This window comes from Canis lupus, chromosome 36, assembly GCF_011100685.1.
Source record: "Canis lupus familiaris isolate Mischka breed German Shepherd chromosome 36, alternate assembly UU_Cfam_GSD_1.0, whole genome shotgun sequence".
NCBI classification, from domain to species: domain Eukaryota; kingdom Metazoa; phylum Chordata; class Mammalia; order Carnivora; family Canidae; genus Canis; species Canis lupus.
The window spans coordinates 14505653-14522239 of record NC_049257.1 but is presented as its reverse complement, the minus strand read 5'-3'; the positions used below and the strand labels follow the sequence as shown (position 1 = coordinate 14522239).

Here is a 16587-nt window from a genome sequence, read left to right as displayed (position 1 = left end):
TGGCCAGCCACTCCCATAAAGACCAGATTGGAAAGCTTCCATGACTGTCCACCCCATGGTTCTCTTCCATCAGCATAAGTTATCAAGATGTGGAGGGTAGGGTATGCGCAGCATGTGGGGAAGAACATAGTTCTCAGATAAACCAGATGTATGAAGTCACTTAATTCTTTGGGGCCTAACTTTTTAACCTGTAAGTGAATGAAGACTGAACTAGATAATCTCTAAGGACCACTCCAGCTGTAAATTCTATAATAAATGTTGCTAAAAAGAACACAAAACCATAAAAATATGAAAATCAGAATATTATCTTATATCAAGAGCTATAATGCTAATTTATCAAGAGATATAATGTTAATTTTAACAGTTAAGTGAATATACAAAACTCAATGATAAATGGAAAAATGATGGGCCCAAAAGGTTCATTAGCTTTTTGTACAATACCTGATCACTGGATAAATTCCATACTCCATTGATTTTATCATATACATGTTCTTGTGGTAATAATCTTAGTTGCTTATTTTGAATTAGTGCACTTCTCAATTTAAAATCACGATACATTTTAGAAGTCTCATATGCTCTATAAAAAAGAAGAAAGACCAATCTAAACTGAAAATGTGGTTTTCCTAGGTTATGATTACTTATCTACCAAAATATACAGTTGTTAATACATAGGTGAGTCACTCAAATAATTATCACAATAAATTTAAAAATTTGCTTTTCAATAAATTTTGGTGTCACAGTCTTTAAAGACTTTATCATTTTAGTGTAGTATTTACATGGTTTATCTCAGTAACCTATGTTTAGAAGTCTTTTTTTTTTAAGATTTTATTTATTTATTCATTAGAGAGAGACACACACACACACACACACACAGAGGCAGAGACACGGGCAGAGGGAGAAGCAGGCTCTCTGCAAGGAGCCTGATATGGGACCCGATCCCGAATCCAGGATCACACCCTGAGCCGAAGGCAGACGCTCAATCGCTGAGCCACCCAGGTGTCCCTAGAAATCTAATTTTTAAGACATGTATCATACAGCACAAATGAAAAGAAAGATTTTCTTTCTAAGCTGAAAAACAGCTTAGAGAGAAAAACATTTTATTGCATGAAAAACATGCAAATGCTTGCATATAATAGACATGGAAATTATGTTTCCTATCACAATGCTTCCTTCCGTTTCTGTTTTAGTCAAAGACACCCTTTGTCAAAGGCACAATTGGGAGTCAATTACTTTTCTCATTGCAACTGAAAGCATTACACTCTATACAGAAAATTGGAATAAATCTGTACCAACTCCAAAAGGAACCCTAGGACAGTGTGTATCTGTGTGCAACACACACACACACACACACACACACAAATATGTTTTCTCTCCATGCCTTCCTACTGATAAATAATACAAAAGAAAATTGTGTATTTGTTATTATGTTAATTAGTTTTTTTAAAGATTTATTCATTTGAGAGAGAACAAGAGAAAGAGAACACAAATGGGGGGTGGGCAGAGCAAGAGGGAGGAGAGGAACAGAAAGAATCTCAAGCACCCTCTCCACTGAGCATGGAGCCCCATTGTGGAGTTCAATCTCACAACCCTGAGATTATGGCCAGAGCCAAAATCAAGATGCTTAACTGAGCCACCCAAGTGCCCCCATTTAGTTTTACTACAATTTTTGGATGAGTTTTATTATAACATTTTATTAATTATCATATTACCCCACAAAATTACAGGCTAATTTACCAATTTAATAAAACTAAAGGATTTTCTTAGCCTGAATAACTTCAGAAGTCATTTATATACATCATAATATTGTTAAATTTGTGATTTTTACTTTAATTAACCTAATATATAAATTGTGAAAGAGGAGGATTTGAACATTTGTCTATAAATCTTAATTTCTTTTAGTGCTGTAATCATCAATGTTTAACCAGCAGACAAAATAGAAACTACTAATGTGATAAGAGTTATTTCTGGGGGAACACTTATTTTTATACTATTGAAGAAAAGCAGCTTCTATGCTCCCTTCATACTCCTCTTTATATTACATCTCTAAGTAAAGTGAAATAAAGAGCTAGAGTTTAGATATATGTCCAACAGAACTGAAAAATATTCATAGTAGCTAAAAAGTGGAAACAATATAAATGTTTATCAATGATTAGTAAGTAAAAAAATATCTTCATACAATGTAAAACTATTTAGCTATAAGTAGGAATGAAGCACTGATACATGCTACAACATAGATGATCACTGAAAACATTATGCATGTAAAATAAGTCAGATATTAAAGGCCACTATGTTGTATGCTTCCATTTATATTAAGTGTCCCAAATAGGGGAATCCTTAGAGAGAAAGAAAGTAAATCAGTGGTTGCCAAGGGTTATGAAGAGGAGAGAATAGGGAGGGACTATAGAGACTATAGGGCTATACGAGTTTGTTTATAGGGTGATAGAAATATTCCACAATTGGGTAGTGATAATAGCTGCACAATCTTGTAAGATACTGAAATTATCAAACTTTAAACTTTAAAATTTTGTTACATGAATTATATCTCAAAAAATGTAAACCGTTATGTATATTTGAAAATCATCAACAAGGGCAGCCCGGGTGGCTCAGTGGTTTAGCGCCACCTGTGGCCCAGGGCGTGATCCTGGAGACCCGGGATCTAGTCCCACGTCGGGCTCCCTGCATGGGGCCTGCTTCTCACTCTGCCTGTGTCTCTGCTACTCTCTCTGTGTCTCTCATGAATAAATAAATAAAAATCTTAAAAAAAAAAAAAGAAAAAATCAACAAAATGCAAAATCAAATAACAAACTAGAAAACTGAGAAATAAATTTGCAACATATATGACAGATAAGAGTATAACTTAGAAATTTATCTTTTAAGATTTATTTATTTATTTATGAGAGGCTCAGAGAGAGAAAGGGAGAGACATAGGAAGGAGAAGCAGGTTCCTCACAGGGAGCCCAATGTGGGACCCAATCCCAGATCCTGGGATCATGCCCTGAGCCGAAGGCAGATGCCCAACCGCTGAGCCACCCAGGCATCCCAATTTAGAAATTTATAATAGAAAACTATAAATAGCCAAAAAAAGGAGAAAAATTTCTACATCACTAGTAATAAAGAAATGCAAATTAAAACAGTATATGTATTTCTCTTTGTGAGTATAAATTTGTATATATGTATAATAAGCCTGTCATCTTAGCCAAGCTTTTAAAAAATCATAGTACTTAAGGCTGATTAAAATAAAGAGCTAAGGTGTTCATTGGGCAACACATATACTAAAACTGGAATGATACAGAGAAGATTAGCATCCCCTGTGTGAGGATGACATGCAAATCTGTGAAGTGTTTCATATTTTCTGCAGTTCCCCAGCAAACTACCACCCTTTGTGGATTAACTCGGAGGAAATAATATGAGCACAATGTGCAGAACTGAGTAATGTAATTGTGGTATTTCATTAGAAAAATATTTCTGCAAAGCAATTTAAAACATGTGAATAAGTCTGAATATTTATGTGCAAATATGTCATTTCTACATATCTTAGAAATGAGAAAATGTCAACCTGCATTTCCTTATAGAATTAAAAAAAAGGGGGAGGGGGGCGAAAGTAATGAAAAGAATTTAGCAAAGAGAACAACAGAACTCTTTAGGGAAAATACGTGGGTACGTCTCCTACTGCTAGTAAAATCATCCTTTCTTTTTTTTTTTTAAAGATTTATTTATCTTAGAGAAAGAGAGAGAGAGAGTAAGGAGGAGGGAAAGTGTGAGAAACTCAAGCAGACTGCACTGAGCACAGAGCCTGACGTGGCGCTCAATCTCATGACCCTGAGATCACGACCTGAGCCAAAACCGAAAGTTGGAGGTTTACTTAACCAACTGAGTCACGTAGGTGCCACTAAAATGATCTTTTTTAATTCATTAATTGAATTATCCAACTTGGTTATCTACACTGAATGAATTCTCTATTTCACTGTAACTACCTTGGTAGTTAATTTAATAGAATCCTCAGTAGAAATTTTTACGAATCTTCAGTAGTCTTATGTATTTTATAAATACTTTCAAAGTACTTATTAAACGATAATGCAATATGTTCTTCTATATATCTTCAGGATGTTGCAATTTCCTGAGCTTGGAAGAAGATAGTACCACACTTATACACTTTATCCTCTGAACCTCTAAATCATAGAATTGATATGATAAAAAATCATATTAAAATTATTCAATAATCCATAAAGTATTACCATACCTGTGTACTGCAATCACAGAAGTAAAAAGTCTAGGACTTCCAGGAACCAAATTTGTAAATATAAACTCAAAACGGGTACTGTTACATTTTGTTAGTATATAAAGAGCTTCAGTTTGGCCTCGTAATTTCTGTAAGGAAAAATTTATTTAGAAGTTCAGATTTCAAGAGCAATTTCTTATTTACAGTGAAAACAAAGTCTAATATCAAATATTTAATGTTTCTTCACTATATATATTTTAATAAGATTTTTCAGACTTACAGAGTTAGCAGTCCTTGTTGTAATGTTCAATATGCAGTTGTAACCGATAGCTAAAATTCAAAAGCAAAGAATTTCAAGAACAGGACATAATAAACTGAGAGGAAAAAAACCCCTCTGTATACAGAACCTTATGTTTTAAAAATTAAATATAAATTACAACTTTAAAACATTTTATGTGGGCAGCCTGGGTGGCTCAGCGGTTTAGTGCCGCCTTCAGCCCAGGGCCTGATCCTGGAGACCAGGGATCGAGTCCCACATCGGGCTCCCTGCGTGGAGCCTGCTTCTCCCTCTGCCTGTGTCTCTCTGCCTCTCCTTCTGTGTCCCTCATGAATAAATAAATAAAATCTTAAAAAAAAAAAAAACCATTTTATGAAATTACTCCAAAGTTAAGTTAAATAATTAAAAGAAGTAGAAAGTCAATTCTGCCTCTTTGGACAAATAACATTCACAGTGTGAAAGGAAGTTTGCTTCTCTAAAATCTATATATTTACTGAACATCTTAGCACTATTACCTCAAGAGAAAAAGTTTAGCTTAGCTGGATAATCTCAAATAGTTTTAAAAAATAAGTAAAACAAAATTTAACAATGGAAAGGTTGCAGTTTTATTAGAATTTAGATCTCCCTTCTTTGAAATTAGTTGAAACAGGTCACAGCAAGTTGTCAAAGATAAGCAAAGAACAAAAACCATTCAGTGTAAAAACACTATAATCTCATGTATGTCCAACAGACAAAATGGACAGACTGAGAAACATTTCTTTTGCATAATGGTACAGTCTGTGGTTAGTCTAGGATTGCTAAAGTTTTTATCAATTTAAGTTTTCCATGTATTTCATGATATGGCTTTTTTGGTTATCAAAAGCCACTGTGCAAGTTCACCTGACAAAGCATTTTTTTTCTCTTTAGTGTTATCTAAAAAAGATACTTACAGAGATTGACTCTGGGTAATGCCAAAGAATGCCAGATAATTCGTAAATTTGTTACTAAGAGTCTACCTAAAAGCAAACAAGCAAAAAAATAGGTTACCTAAAGTAAGGACCCATGTTTGCAGTAAAGAAAAAGGTATACGTGGAAATTCTGGCCAGTAACAGCAATAATCCCCACAGATATTTTCATACATTATCCACTGAATATGTTTATTGCTTATATCTATCCTGTGTAAGGTATACAACGCATGATTCAGAATCCCAGAGAAACAAAATCTGTTACGGAAGGGATACAGGTATTCAACGCCAACAGCTTGGTTTGACTCAAATTAACAGAGAAAACTGGGTACTGGATTTTTGTCTTGGTGGAAGTTGTTCTGGGAGTCCTAGCAGGTCAACTGAGAAAAAGCTGGGGACAATATAACTACAAAGCCATTTAGTAAAATCACATTTCTCAAAAGACTTTCATATATACACTAATCTCTGCCACAGCAGTGCTCTCCTGGAGCGCCTGGGTGGCAAAAATAAACTACTGACTAAATAAAAACAAAAAGCTTCTTCACAGCAAAGGAAACAATCAACAAAATTAAAAGGAATCTATGGGATGGGAGAAGATATATGCAAATGATATATCCATTAAAGGGTTAGTATCCAAAATCTATAAAGAACTTGTAAAACTCAACACCCAAAACCCAATAATCCAATTAAAAAATGGGCAGAAGACATGAACAGACATTTCTCCAAAGAAGACATTCAGATGACCAACAGACACATGAAAAGATGTTCATCCTTACCATCAGGGAAATGCAAATCAAAACTACAATGAGACATCACCTCACACCCATCAGAATGGCTAAAATCAACAACACAAGAAACAGCATATGTTGGCGAGGATGTGGAGAAAAAGGAACCTTTGTGCACTATTGGTGGAAATGAAAATTTAGTGCATCCATTGTGGAAAACAGTATGAAGGTTCCTCAAAAAGTTACAAATAGAACTATCTTACAATCCAGAAATCACACTACTAGGTATTTACCCAAAGAGTACAAAAACACTAATTCAAAGGGATACATGCACCTCTATGTTTATAGCAACATTATTTACAGTAGCCAAGATATAGTGTCCATTTACTGATAAATGGATAAAAAAATGTAGTATATATACATATATATACACACACACAATGGGATATTATTCAGCCATAAAAAAAAGACAATGAAATGTTGTTATTTGCAATGACACGAACGATCTAGAGAATATAATGCTGAGCAAAATAAGTCAGAAAAAGACAAATACTATATGATTTCACTGATGTGGAAGAAACAAAACAAGCAAAGAAAAAAAAATATAGAGAGAGAAACCAAGAAATAAGCTCCTAATTATAGAGAACAAACTGATGGTTACCAAGGGCACAGGGAGGGGTAGGGTGAAACAGGTGATGAGGATTAAGGCATTGCACTCGTGATGCGTACTGGGTGATGTATGGAATTGTTGAATCATCATATTGTACACCCGAAACTAATATAACACTGTTAACTAACTGGAATTAAAATAAAAACTTAAAAAAAAGAAGAAATTCAGACTTAAATCTGTTAACAGTGGATGTGGAGTTGGGATTTAGAATTGGAATTGGAGAGAACTGAAAATTTCTGAGAAGAGAATAATGTGATCATAGCAGTTTGGAAAGCAATGTAGACTGTTTATTTCATTACGTAGTAGCTATGTGACTTTGCAAAACTTAATTAACCTCTCTGTTCCTCAGTTTCGTTATTAAGAAAAAGGTAACAGCATCTGCTTCATTTTTTACTATTGATTTTATTATTATCAAATGATATTACACATATCATATAAAAGATTCAGACACATATTATGTAAAAGATTCAGAACAGTGACTGGCAAAGAGTAAACATTCAAAATGTTAACTATTTTTTCAATATTTGAATTCTTTACAAACCAATTTTTATGATTTATTTTATTATAGATACACTGGTTTATGTTTTGATTACACTATTTCATGTAAGTAACATTATGTCTCCATAACTGGGCTATAAGCCCAGGACACCTTTTGATTCTTTTTGGTATTTGTCTATTAGAGCATTTCAGGAAAAATTATGGAGTGGTAAGTAAAGCCACTGACCAATTCTGATTACCTGTTTTTCTGTTCTTGGTCCTACAAATCTCTAGCATTCTCACGTTGCCTCTTTCTTGCTGAAAGGCTCCATCCTATTGCTATAAACCCAGTGTCCTAGGCATGGACTTTCTCTCCGTCTTACTAACCACCAAAATATAAATTGTCCCTGTTTTTCCTAATCTCGAATACTGAAATATGGCAGTTTCATTCCTATACAGCTTCAATGTACAAAGCTAATCTGGTAATTTCATGTCAGGGTACTTATAGTTGAAATGGATTAAATGTGCTAATCTTTGGGGGTATTTACAGTTTTAACATGCGTCTCCTGAACTTAATGCCTTAATTTGGTCATTTTCAAACTGTTGGAAAGGGAAGGAGAAAGAGGACTAGAAGGCAGGACTGCCCTTCTCATCTCTTCCTCCTCCTCCTCCTCTTTTTTTTTTTTTTTCCCCTACCTTCTTATTAATCAGAAGCTCTGCACACTCCTGTAAAATTCCATTTTCTGGGAATTGCTTCTGAGGTGAGTACACATACAGTTATTTTTATGAATAGGAAGACTTCAGGTACCCACTGTAATGGATACTTGGGGCCAGGGAGGTGATTTGCTCAAAGTGCTAATATAAGATTCTGTACTCAGTGATAGCTGATGAAGTGAAAGATGTTCTATTACCCATTGTCTTTGTCTGGACTGGTGGATGGACTGTCACATAAGCATTTCTGTCAGTCTGTATATGAGAACAACCAAATTTTCCCTTGGCTTCCTTAAATTCAGGTTTGTCAAGATCCAGCCATCTAGAGATTATTATTCCACCCTCAAAGGCCCAAACTAAGATTCTTGTTTGCTGCTAAACCTTCATACCTCACTCTCGCCTGGGCCTGGCCGACACTAGGAAGCATTTTGTAAGTGTGATCTAACCATGCTCTAAGGATGGGCCCTTGCCATTGACAGGATCTGCCTTAGCTAGTGGTGATGATAGTTTCCCTTCACAGGGATGAGAGGCCCACAACTAAACCTGCTGCTCACGCAACACCCCAGAGGAGACCAGGAGAAAGACCCAGAGACCAAGTGGCCATTTGAAAGGCCGCAGTGAGCATGTTTTCCCAATAAGTGTTATTGTGCAGTCTCTAGGATTCACTGATCCTTCTTACCTGAAAGAAGTCTGCTCCTTTCCACTCACTTACTCTTCTCTTCAATTTAAGAGGTTTATGACCTTTCCCCTAAAAAATACCTCTTCAGATATATGAGGCTGCACACTCATCCCCTATGTTTTTCCAAAAACGACATTAGGGATGCTGACAAGACCTGGTCACTGGACATTGGCTCCATGTGCAGCCGCTGTATGCAGCCTGAACTCTTTCCAAAGCTCTAGCCTTTGGGAAATTTGGTTTGAGAGGACTCTAGAGTCCAACTCTGGCTTCTGCTCAGTGACATATACAGATGTCTCCTAGGACTTTTCAGTGCTACAAACAGACGTCACAGTACAGCACTAAATTTGTTCTCTACATGTCCATCTCCAGGTATCAGTACTGGTGGATTGTGAATTACTCTTGGATTTCTTAAAAGGAAGTACGGGTCCAGGTAGCAGAGCTATGACCTAACTTATGTTCCACTACCTCATATTCTTTCTGGGGGGAGGCAGATTCAAAAGACAGATCCCTTACAAACAGGGATCCTGGAGTTTTAACAGTTAAATTGGAGAAAGCTGATGTCAAAACTGGGACTTCCTGAAGGACCAAAGTTCTTAGGAAGAACCTGTATTCCCTGGCTATGGGTTTAATACCTACCCTTTCTCCTGTTTAAATCTGAGAAAAGTGTTATGTGGATTCAGCTCTTTCACTGTCACAATTACATTTACATATGCTGCTGTTTCATAGCTTATTCTCCAGGTAATATGATTTAACATTTGTAAATCAAACAAGAAATATAAAACATATTAGGAAATATACTCACCTCTATCCCCATTATTTCCTTTGGTGTCTTCAATTGAATCTAAACAATCAATAAGGACTTCTCCAGGTCTTGTTTTCATTTGTCTAAAATAAATACCAAGGCTTTAATAGCTACAACTATATCCACTTACAGTCTAGTTAGGGAGAGAAGAGACATTTGCATATAAAACAGCCAGCAGTAATAGATGATACAGTACCAAATGTTCATGCATCTGAAAATAAGATCTTGAGAACTTCAAGAATCCTAGTGGAACCTGAAGTGACCAGGGACATATAGAGAAGTTAAAATTAGGAGAGGTAGGATTTGGAGAAATAAGAGAGAGGGAGGAAAGTCCATGATTAAAGACCAGAAAAAAGAAATGATAAGCAAATGTGGGAAGATGGTCCTGGCTAGGGAAGAAAAGCAATGTTAAGAGGTAGTGAGAAATATATGCCACTACCTCTGAAAGCCAGTTGGACAGGTATGGGCCTTGTCCCGTGGACAGTGGAGAACCCTCAGAGCTTCTGAGTAGAAGAAAGGAGGTTGGGCAGTTATGGAAGGAAGAAGTTAAAGCAAAAGCATTGTCAGGACTTGGTAAACAATTAGATACAAGGAGTAAAACAAAATAAAGAGTGAAGAAGAGTTTGTGGTCTGATAGAATGCATTCCAAACAAACAAAACCCCCAAACAAACAAAAACCTAGTACAATATGTGGTAGAGCTTTTAAAGACATTCTCCATAGAGCTGACTCATTACTTATTGAAAATACAGAGATAATCATAATACACCTTCCCTGCTTAAGAGTCTCCCATGTCATCCCACTACCTAGAGAATGAAGTGCAGGTACACCTGGGTGGCTCAGCGATTGAGCGTCTGCCTTCAGTCCAGGGCATGATCCTGGAGTCCCCAGATCGAGTCCCACATCGGGCTCCCTGCATGAAGCCTGCCTCTCTTTCTGTGTCTCTCATGAATGAATAAATAAAATCTTATATATATATTTATTTTTTTTAAGATTTTATTCATTTGTTCATGAGAGACAGAGAGAGAGGGAGGCAGAGGGAGAAGCAGGCTCCATGACTGGGCCCGATGCAGGACTCGATCTTGGGACCCTGGGACCACACCCTGGGCGGAAGGCAGGGGCTGAACCGCTGAGCCACCCAGGGATCCCCATAAAATCTTTAAAAAAAATAAATAAATAAAATGAAGTGTAGAATCCTCAGCCAAAGATTTTATAGTTTGGCTGCTCTATAAAATCTTTTTTTTGGGGGGGGGTCAGCCAAACTTTTTATAGTTTGGCTGTTTTTTTTTGTTTTTTTGTTTTTTTTTTTTTTAAAGATTTTATTTATTTATTTGAGAGAGAGCTAACAGGAGCAGGGTCAGTGAGGAGGAGGGACAGATTCCCCACTGAGCAGGAAGCCTATGGTGGGGCTGGATCCCAAGACCCTGAGATCATGACTTGAGATGAAGGCAGACACAGCCTACTGAGCCACCCAGGCATCTCCGTTTAAACTAGTTTTTAAAATTGTTTTCCTTGTGGTACAATATATAAAATAAAAGTTGCTATTTTAACCATCTTAAAGTATACAATTCAGGGGTACTAATTATATCGGTAATATTGTTGCTCTACCTGTTTGTTCCTCCATCCTCTACCTGTCAACCCTCCCTTCTAGCCAATGACATTTATACTTCCAAGACTCGCTCCTAATGTTGTTGTTTTCCTGGAATACTCTCCTGACAAGGCCCTGCCCAATTATCAGGGTTGAACTCAAATATTATTTCTTCTTTAAGGCCTTTCCCAGGCAGAATGAACTATTCTGTTTCTATAATACCCTAGCTTTCTGTTCATTTTTTTCAGGATGGTATTTACCACATTTAAAAATAGCTGTCTATATATATCTCCTGCACTAAAATGTGGGTGTGTGTGGGGGGGGGGGGGCGGGTAGGTAACAACTATCATTTTTTGTATCTCTAGATATCAGCACAGTAACTAGCACATAGTAAGCACTTGATAAGTATTCAACAAAATGGAAATGTTCATGAAATGGGCCTTTGCTTGGATTACGAACCCTCCAAGAATAATAGAAAAAGTCCTAGGATGTGTGCAATATGTAAGCATCGTGTATAATTTTATAAATTCCCTTCTCTCACAACTTCTTAAAGGGTCTAAGACCATGTTAGTATTACATCATCTAGCCACAACTAAGCCTGATAAATTATTTCATTTTCTAAGGTTTGGGTTATTATAAGGAATCATAAGAAGCGGGCAAGAAGCTTTATACCATTAACCTGAAGAACCTTAGCTTCACTGTTTTCCAACAGTTAATATCTCAACGGGGGTGGCTCAGGGGTTTAGCGCCGCCTTCAGCCCAGGGCCTGATCCTGGAGACCCGGGATCGAGTCCCACGTCGGGCTACCTGCATGGAGCCTGCTTCCCCCTCTGCCTGTGTCTCCCTCATGAATGAATGAATGAATGAATAAATAAATAAATCTCAATGGGCGGGAACCCCCTGGTCTTTGAGTAGGGGTATTTTAAGTAGTCTCTCTTTAAAGCATGAAATTAAGGAAAAAAAAAACAAAAACAAAAAACCATCCTAGGATTTCTGTTGAAGAGGCTTCAAAAGGTAGCTCCTTCTACCTACCGATGACTGAAACGAATAACGGGATGGAAGCTTATCGTGGAAATAAAATTTGTGGTGAGGAAATTTGGAAAACGCTTATTCCCACCTCCCTAGTTTTACAGACAAAGCGGCTCAAGCTTAAGAACGGCGAGGCCTGTGTGTGCCTGTGCGTGTGCAGCGGTTTAGCGCCGCCTTCGGCCCAGGGCGTGAGTGACCCTGGGGACCCGGGATCGAGTCCGGCGTCGGGCTCCCTGTGTGGAGCCTGCTTCTCCCTCTGCCTGTGTCTCTGCCTCTCTATGTCTCTCATGAATTAATAAATAAAACCTTAAAAAAAAGGGGGGGGGATTGGCGAAGCCTGAGGGCCCACGTGTACGTCGCTCTTCAGAACCGGGGTGCGGAGGCCCCGCCGAGCGCTCCTCCGCCCCCGGAGCTGGCACCCGCAGCCCTACGAGATGGCCCCGGGCGCAGGGCCTCAGCCTCCCGACAGGCGCCGGGCCGGGCTCGCCGCGACCCAGGGGCATCCCCTCAGCGGCCCGGCCCCCCGCCGAGCCGACAGCCACCTCCTCCCGCTCTCGCGAGCGCCGTGAGCTGTGGGGGCGCAGGCTCCTCCCGTAACCGCGCTGCGGCGCCCCCTGCAGGCCCCGGGAGCGACTCACTGCGAGGAGACGTCGAACCGGACGTCCCGGTCCTCCCAAAGCGCGTCCAACACCGACATGACGACCGAGGCCCGACGCCGGCCGTGACCGCCGCGGCGGAGGCCGAGGGGCGTCTCACCGGCTCCCAGGCAACGGGCCGCCTCTGTCGCGCCGTCTACGGCGGGCGCCGAGATCCAAGCTTCCTGAGGTACGGCGCGCGCTTTCCCGGGCCCTGTCGCGTCCCTAAGCGGATTTGAGGCTCCGGGAAGCCCGGCTGGCCCCGGCCCAGCGGCGTGCTTGGGCGCTGAGTGACTTTCCCAGCCTTCAAACACACATCCTTAAGCCCTTCCACCCTCTTCCCCCATTTTGCTATAGTCAAGAAATTTAGACTTAAACTCTTAATTCTTACCCCCCCCCCCCCCCCACAACGCCATCAGGTCCTGCACATCTCCTGCCTTCATTCCTGCGACGCAGGGTCCCCTTTCCCTGCCTGCAACTCTTTCCCCAGGTCTCTGCGTGGCCTGACCTCTGTGGCAACTCCGATGTCAACCGAGGCGGTCCCCGACCTTGCGGTCACTGTACCTGAGCACCCCCAGGACAGGGCCCGATACTCCAGCTCGCTTTCCACAGGAGCTGGCACTCAGAAACTTTTCGAACGAATTAAAACGCCTTCCTTCCATCACCTTATTATTTTTTTTGAAGAATTTTATTTATTTTTTCATGAGAGACACGCAGAGAGAGAGAGGCGGAGAAGCAGGCTCCCCACGGGAACCCACGCAGGACTCGAACCCAGGACCCCAGGGTCAGGACCTGAGCCAAAGGCTGATGCTCAACCACTGAGCCACCCAGGTGCCCCCCTTCCCTCAGCTTATGACAGTTCTTTAAAGTATGATCTAGGGATCCCTGGAGTTCCTTAGGATCCTTTCCGGACGCCTACAGCGTCAAAATATATGCACAAGAGCATGAAGACATTCTTTGCCTTCATAACTTATTTATTCGTTGGATGTACAGTGGCGTTTCCCAGAGGCCATATGATGTGTAATTGTATGTGGAAGCAGGTCTGAGAATCTAGCTGTCTTCCATTAAGCCAGACACGAAAAAGATCTGCAACACTGTAAAACGATGGTACTCTTCCCACATTTTGGGGGGACAATATCATTTTAAAAAATGTTATGTATGTTAACGTATAATGAGTTTTTTACTTTTTAATGAATCAATAAATGAAGTTTTATTTTATTTTTTGAATTTATTTATTCATGAGAGACACACACAGAGAGAGAGAAAGGCAGAGACACAGGCAGAGGGAGAAGCAGGATCCATGCAGAGAGCCCTACACGGGCCTCTATCCTGAGTCTCCAGGGTCAGGCCCTGGGCTGAAGGCAGCGCTAAACCACCAAGGCACCCGGGCTGACCCAAATGAAGTTTTAAATGTCTTATCAAACATCAATAGATAGGGGATCCCTGGATGGCCCAGTGGTTTAGCGCCTACCTTCGGCCCGGGTCGTGATCCTGGAGGCCCGGGATCAAGTCCCACGTGGGCTCCCTGCACGGAGCCTGCTTCTCTCTCTGCCTCTCTGCCTCTCTGTCTCTGTGCCTCTCATGAATATATAAATAAAATCTTAAAAAAAATCAATATATAGAAATGATATAAACAAAAGATCTTTCAGGTCCTCAATAATGTTTTTAAGGGTATAAAGGAGTCCTGAAATCAAAGGTTTGATAACTACAGCTTTAAACTATCTAGAGCTCCTCTGTGTTAGGCTCTGTGCCAAATCCTGGAAATGTGAAAGACCATAGGAATTTTTCTCAGGTTGAAGAAAATAATGGAGACAAAGGAACATATAAGGCGGCCCCCCAATGAGCCATGCCCTTGTATAATCCTCCCTCCTGAGGTATGGACAGAACCTGTGACTTGCTCCTAGCCAACAGAATATGGCAAAGGTGATGGGATGTACAAGCGATGGGGTATCATTCCCACGATTATTTTGTTATGTAAGACTTGATCTTAGCTGCCTGGAGCAGGACTCTCCTGCTTGCCTTGAAGAAGCCAGCTGCTATGATACAGCCTTTAGGGCCAGCAACCTCAGTTATATAAGTGCAAGGAATGGGAATTTGTCAACAACCTAAATGAGCGTGGAAGCAGATCTTACTGCAGTAGAACTTCTGATAAGCTCTTTGCTCCAGGAAATATCTGGATTGCAGCCTGGCATGACCATAAGCAGAAAACCTAGATAAGCCATGCTTGCAGTTCTGATCTACAGAAACAGGGAGACAATAAATGTCTGTTATTTTAAGCTGCCAAGTTGGTGGTCATTTGTTATATGCGACAACAGAGTACTAACACGGGTTGTAGAATCAGGGATGGTGCTACTCTAACAAATCACAGGGGCTAGGACCCAGCTAAATTCTCTTAGGAAGCAGGCTGATCAAATTCTTCACCTACAAGTATGTGCTGCCTTTCATGAAAAGGCAAGGATGGAAGTTTTAAACCGAAATATCTCTGAACTGTTCTTCTATACTGGGCCCACCATTGTATGATGGGAGTGTTGGGGACAGACAAGTGATCTTCTTGGTTTCCCAGGTCTGCCAGGAGGAGTTGTGCTTCAGGGGAGTGTGCTTAGTGGGTTAGACCCAGGAGCATTATTTGCAGCAGGTATAGACGATTTAGATGATGAGATCATGGATTTTGAGCAGATGGTATAATAGGATGAGAAGGAACCTGGGGAGGGAGCTAATTTTTTTTCCTTTGGGAGGGGCATGGGTGGTTGTGTGCCAGAGGACAGGCTGTGGGAGGCAGAATTCTGAACGGCCCCTAAGATTCCTGCCCTCCTTATATGCATGCTGTATCTAAATCCCGTCCCTGGAGCGAGGAAGAGCCTATGAATATAATAGGATATCAACCCTGTCATGAGATTCTGTTACTTGGCAAAGATGAGATTTTGCAGATATGATTAATGTCCTTTGAATTTATCCAAGAGGGAGGCTATCTGTCGTGAGCCTGGCCTTATCAGGTGAAACCTTAAGGAGATTTTTCTGCTGGATTTGTTGAAATAGCGGCCAAGCTGTGAGAAAGCCTCATGGCTAGGAGCACAGGACAGCCTCTAGGAGCTCGGAGAACCGGCAAGAAAACAAACTCCAGCCATCTAACCATGAGGAACTGAATTCTGCTAACTGAAATGAGCCTGGAATGGAACCCCAAGCCTCAGATGAGATCACGTCCTGCTGACACCTTGATTTCAGGTGAGACCCTAAGCAATGACCCAGCCCAGACTCCTGACCTGCAGAAACTGTGAGACAATAAATTTGTGTTGTTTTAAATTTCTAAGATTGTGTCAATTTATTGTGCATCAATAATTATTTCAAATCACAGAAGGACTTTTATAATGAAGACTGAAATGAAGACCTACTTTTCAATGTGCTGGAACTTCATATATTTTGTTTTCCAGACCTTCTTTTTCTCCTGCTTTTGTAGAGAAAGTTTTGTGTGCATGTGTGTGTGTTTACTTTTTAAATAAATTTTTTCTGAAGTATAATTTACATACAAAAAATATATCTATTTTATTTAGGTGTGCTCTTCAGTGAATTTTGACAAGTGTATGCATCCATGTAATCACTCCCATAATGAAGCTACAGAACATTTCTGTCACTCTGAAAAGTTTCCTTGTGCCCCTTTGCAGTCAACTCCAGATCCTGGGAAATCACTTGTTTGCTTTCTATTACTATAGATTGTTTTTCTTTGTCATTATTTTATTATGTAAAATAATTATGTAAAATTTGCCATACTGTAAACTAATTTTGAATGTTCTAGAATTTTATATAAATGGTATAATAAATCACATATATATACTATG

At 39.8% G+C, this 16587-nt stretch overlaps 1 protein-coding gene, 1 long non-coding RNA gene and 1 other non-coding gene across 5 annotated transcripts in view; 2 read left to right on the top strand and 1 right to left on the bottom strand.

The window, feature by feature from the left end:
* The window catches only part of BBS5 (Bardet-Biedl syndrome 5), a 26569-nt gene extending 13654 nt beyond the window's left edge, over positions 1–12915 (bottom strand). Inside the window, exons 1-6 of one of the 2 annotated variants that reach the window (XM_038584754.1) lie at positions 12758–12915; positions 9505–9587; positions 5426–5491; positions 4500–4549; positions 4241–4368; positions 442–577 (exon numbers count right to left, since the gene is read on the bottom strand). In XM_038584754.1, the coding sequence (XP_038440682.1) occupies positions 442–577; positions 4241–4368; positions 4500–4549; positions 5426–5491; positions 9505–9587; positions 12758–12816 (522 nt within the window). In that variant the 5' untranslated portion in view covers positions 12817–12915. The remainder of the gene's footprint in view (positions 1–441; positions 578–4240; positions 4369–4499; positions 4550–5425; positions 5492–9504; positions 9588–12757) is intronic. The other variant, XM_038584753.1, reaches the window with a different exon arrangement.
* On the top strand, positions 3250–3353 carry LOC119867868. The gene has a single exon (XR_005384918.1). It is a non-coding gene; the product is annotated as a U6 spliceosomal RNA (small nuclear RNA).
* Positions 12727–16587, top strand: LOC102155925. 2 transcript variants are annotated; one of them, XR_005384670.1, is made up of 3 exons: positions 12727–12944; positions 15713–15976; positions 16303–16585. It is a non-coding gene; the product is annotated as an uncharacterized LOC102155925 (long non-coding RNA). The 2 variants fall into 2 exon arrangements; XR_005384669.1 differs by having other exon boundaries at positions 12732–12944; positions 15791–15976; positions 16303–16587.